This window comes from Triticum dicoccoides, chromosome 6A (genome assembly GCF_002162155.2).
Source record: "Triticum dicoccoides isolate Atlit2015 ecotype Zavitan chromosome 6A, WEW_v2.0, whole genome shotgun sequence".
Taxonomy (NCBI): domain Eukaryota; kingdom Viridiplantae; phylum Streptophyta; class Magnoliopsida; order Poales; family Poaceae; genus Triticum; species Triticum dicoccoides.
Window position 1 is genome coordinate 37101177 of NC_041390.1, and position 3909 is coordinate 37105085.

At 53.6% G+C, this 3909-nt stretch overlaps 1 protein-coding gene across 1 annotated transcript; it reads left to right on the forward strand.

Moving 5' to 3' along the window:
• The first annotated feature begins 446 nt into the window (after window positions 1-446).
• On the forward strand, window positions 447-3214 carry LOC119319035 (potassium transporter 19-like). Its single transcript, XM_037593554.1, has 6 exons — window positions 447-548; window positions 653-875; window positions 1030-1278; window positions 1365-1415; window positions 1494-1807; window positions 1889-3214. Exons 1-6 carry the CDS (start codon window positions 447-449, stop codon window positions 3155-3157), a joined length of 2208 nt encoding a protein of 735 aa, XP_037449451.1. The 3' UTR covers window positions 3158-3214.
• Window positions 3215-3909: the final 695 nt, after the last annotated feature.

Below are 3909 nucleotides of genomic sequence, written 5' to 3' on the forward strand. Positions count from 1 at the left end.
CCTCCGGACGGACTATCGATCTCTCTATCCCTCTTCGCCTCTTCCATACGGTGGTTCGTAGAGAATCACCCTTGCGAATTGTAGTGTTTTGACTTTTGACGTCGACCCAAGGAATCCATGAGGATTCGTTCATACTCTCGTAAAGTCTCCTGGATTCGTACAAGATCAGTCCAATAAATTAGACTGATCTTGTACATATCATGCAAGATCAGTCTAATTAAAATTCGTTCATGCTCTCGTAAAATCTTCAAGATTCAGCCCATTAAAATTCGTTCATGCTCTCGTAAAATCTCCATCGTCCACCACACTAAGTAAGCCCTTGTGTTTGTGTCCTACGCGTGGTGCAGACGAACTAACAGATCCAGCGCACTAAACCCTTCCTTGTTTCAGCAGCGAGCTTGGCAGGTTGTGCTGCTTGAAGACGAGACGAGATCAAGATCAAGATCATGTCGGTGGAAGCCGCCGAGGGCGCGGAGACGATGGCGCGCCGCGACTCGCTCTACAGGGACGCGGAGAAGGTCTCCGGCGACAGGCGCCACGGCTCCGGGGTCAGCAACCAAATCATCCATCACCTTGTTGACTTACTTAACCAGCTGTGCCACGGCCGATGTTAATTCTCGAGTATGGTGGGCGCATGGATGCATGCATGCAGGCAAGCTGGAGGCAGACGGTGCTGCTGGCGTTCCAGAGCATCGGCGTGGTCTACGGCGACCTCGGCACGTCGCCGCTCTACACCTACTCGGGCACCTTCCCGAACGGTATCAGGCACCCGGACGACCTCCTCGGCGTCCTCTCCCTCATCCTCTACACCCTCCTCCTCCTGCCCTTGCTCAAGTACGTCTTCATCGTCCTCTACGCCAACGACAACGGCGACGGTCAGTACCTACCTTCTCTCTCTCTCTCTCTCTCTATATATATATATATATATTATATATAATCTTATTATATTGTGTTTTCCCTTCTTTCTTTCTTTTTTTGAGCTCTCTTGTGTTTGTTCATGGACATTAACTCATGTTGGCTGGCATGTAGGGGGCACGTTCGCGCTCTACTCGCTCATCTCACGGTACGCCAAGACCAGGATGATCCCTAACCAGCAGGACGAGGACGCGTCCGTGTCCAACTACAGCATCCAGGAGCCCAGCTCGCAGACCAGACGGGCGCAGTGGGTGAAGCGGAGGCTCGAGTCCAGCAAGGCTGCCAAGATCGCGCTCTTCACCATTACCATCCTCGGCACCTCCATGGTCATGGGTGACGGCACCCTCACACCTGCAATCTCTGGTACCTCTACGTACATTCAGCAAGTTCATCACCTTACTAAGCTTGTATATAGATTAATCTGACGCTTTATGGCTGTGTTACTGCAGTGCTCTCTGCGGTGAGCGGGATCAGGGAGAAGGCGCCCGACTTGACGCAATGTACGTATGAATGTTTTCTAATTTGTTCACTAGCTTGTTCTACAGCCAGGGAATTGATGTGGTCTGTTTTGAAAACAGCGCAAGTGGTGTGGATCTCTGTTGCCATCTTGTTCCTGCTCTTCTCGGTGCAGCGCTTCGGCACGGACAAGGTCGGCTACTCCTTCGCGCCCATCATCTCGGTGTGGTTCGTTCTCATTGCCAGCATCGGAGTGTACAACCTCGCCGCCCACGACGCCACCGTGCTCAGGGCCCTCGACCCCATGTACATTGTGGACTACTTCCGGAGGAACGGCAAGGAGGCGTGGCTCTCTCTCGGAGGCGTTGTCCTCTGCACCACAGGCACGGAGGCCATGTTTGCTGACCTTGGCCATTTCAACATCAGGGCCATTCAGGTTCGCCACTGCCAGTTTTTGACTCTATTTGTACATTAGTTCAGAGCAGGGACTGAACTTCATTTTCCGGGCTGTTTTCAGCTAAGCTTCAGCTTCATCATCTTCCCCTCCGTGGCGCTATGCTACATGGGTCAGGCATCCTACCTGCACAAATTCCCGCAAGACGTCGCCGACACATTCTACAAGTCTATCCCGGCGCCGATGTTCTGGCCGACGTTCATCGTGGCCATCCTGGCGGCCATCATCGCCAGTCAGGCCATGCTGTCGGGCGCGTTCGCCATCCTGTCCAAAGCCCTCTCCCTCGGTTGCTTCCCGAGGGTGGAGGTGGTGCACACCTCCAAGAAGTACGCCGGGCAGGTGTACATCCCGGAGGTGAACTTCCTCATCGGCGCCGCCAGCATCATCGTCACCCTCGCCTTCCAGACCACCACCAACATCGGCAACGCCTACGGGATATGCGTCGTCATGGTCTTCTCCATCACCACCCACCTCATGACGGTGGTGATGCTGCTCGTGTGGAAGAAGAACATCGCCTTCATCGCCGCCTTCTACGTCATCTTCGGGGCCACCGAGCTCCTCTACCTGTCCTCCATCCTCTCCAAGTTCGCCGAGGGAGGCTACCTGCCCTTCTGCTTCTCCCTGGTGCTCATGGCGCTCATGGGCACCTGGCACTACGTCCACGTCAGCCGCTACTGGTACGAGCTCGACAACGTCGTGCCGGCGGCCGACCTCACGGCACTCCTGGGCCGCCCCGACGTGCGCCGGGTGCCCGGCGTGGGCCTGCTCTACTCGGAGCTCGTCCAGGGCATCCCTCCGGTGTTCCCTCGCCTCGTCGACAAGATGCCGTCGGTGCACGCCGTCTTCGTCTTCATGTCCATCAAGAACCTGCCCATCCCGCGGGTGCCGGCCCCCGAGCGCTTCATCTTCCGGAGGGTTGGCCCCGCCGAGCACAGCATGTTCCGCTGCGTGGCGCGCTACGGCTACACCGACCAGATCGAGGCCGCCAAGGACTTCTCCGCTTCTCTCCTCGACGGCCTCAAGCTGTTCATCTATGCGGAGGCCGCCTTCTCCTGCGGCCAGCACACCGATGACGATGACGGCAGCGCTCTGCGGGCGGCGAAGGCAGCCGCAGAGGAGGAGAAGCGGTTCATCGACGCAGAGTTGGAACGCGGCGTGGTGTACCTGACGGGCGAGGCGGACGTGGTGGCTGCGCCGGGGTCGTCGGTGATGAAGAGGATCGTGGTGAACTACGTGTACACCTTCCTGAGGAGGAACCTCAGCGAGAGCCACAAAGCGCTCGCCATTCCCAAGGATCAGCTGCTCAAGGTCGGGATCACCTATGAGATATAGATAAATGTTTCTTCTGCTGAACTTGTTGGTGATAAACCTCTGAATTTTGCATTACCCGGATGATCCTGTACACAATATAAGAGTAATGCTACATTTTTGTAGATGTAGCATTACTCGTGTTGTACACCACCTGTGGAGAAAGAGTCTAGGTGTGACATCATTAGTTATGTCACATCTAAGCTGATGTCCACTTTGTTTATGATTTTTTTTAGTTTTTTTTAGTTTTTTATTGTATATATTTGTAGGAACTTAGATGTGATAATCTTAAAAAAATCTAGATATGAATTAGACAAACCGGCGAAGAAATCTTATGAATTGCCTACATGCTGATGTGGCATGAGCTAGTTATGAATCACTCACTCCTGCAATGCTATTAAGCCTCATGTCGCATACCCTATAGTTGAACTGTGTGTGATAAAATCGAGTTGAATCATGTGTCCAAAAGTGACACCTGTGCGATCACTGATCCATCGCGCATAATTGAGAGCACATAGTTTGATTGAACAAATCGTGTGCGATAACTCGTGACAGCGCACACGTTTCTTCGGATGTAGGGCACATGGTTTAAATAAATGAATTGTGTGCGCTGAAGGGAAACATCACACACATTTATTTTGAGTGTATCATGTGTGAAGTGGCGCACACAGTTTCGCCAAAAAATATCGCACACGGGTGGATAGCATAATGTGTGTACATGGCGCCGCATTGTCTTCTCCCGCGCACCGCCACGGCTTCCCGCTTGAACGATGGCC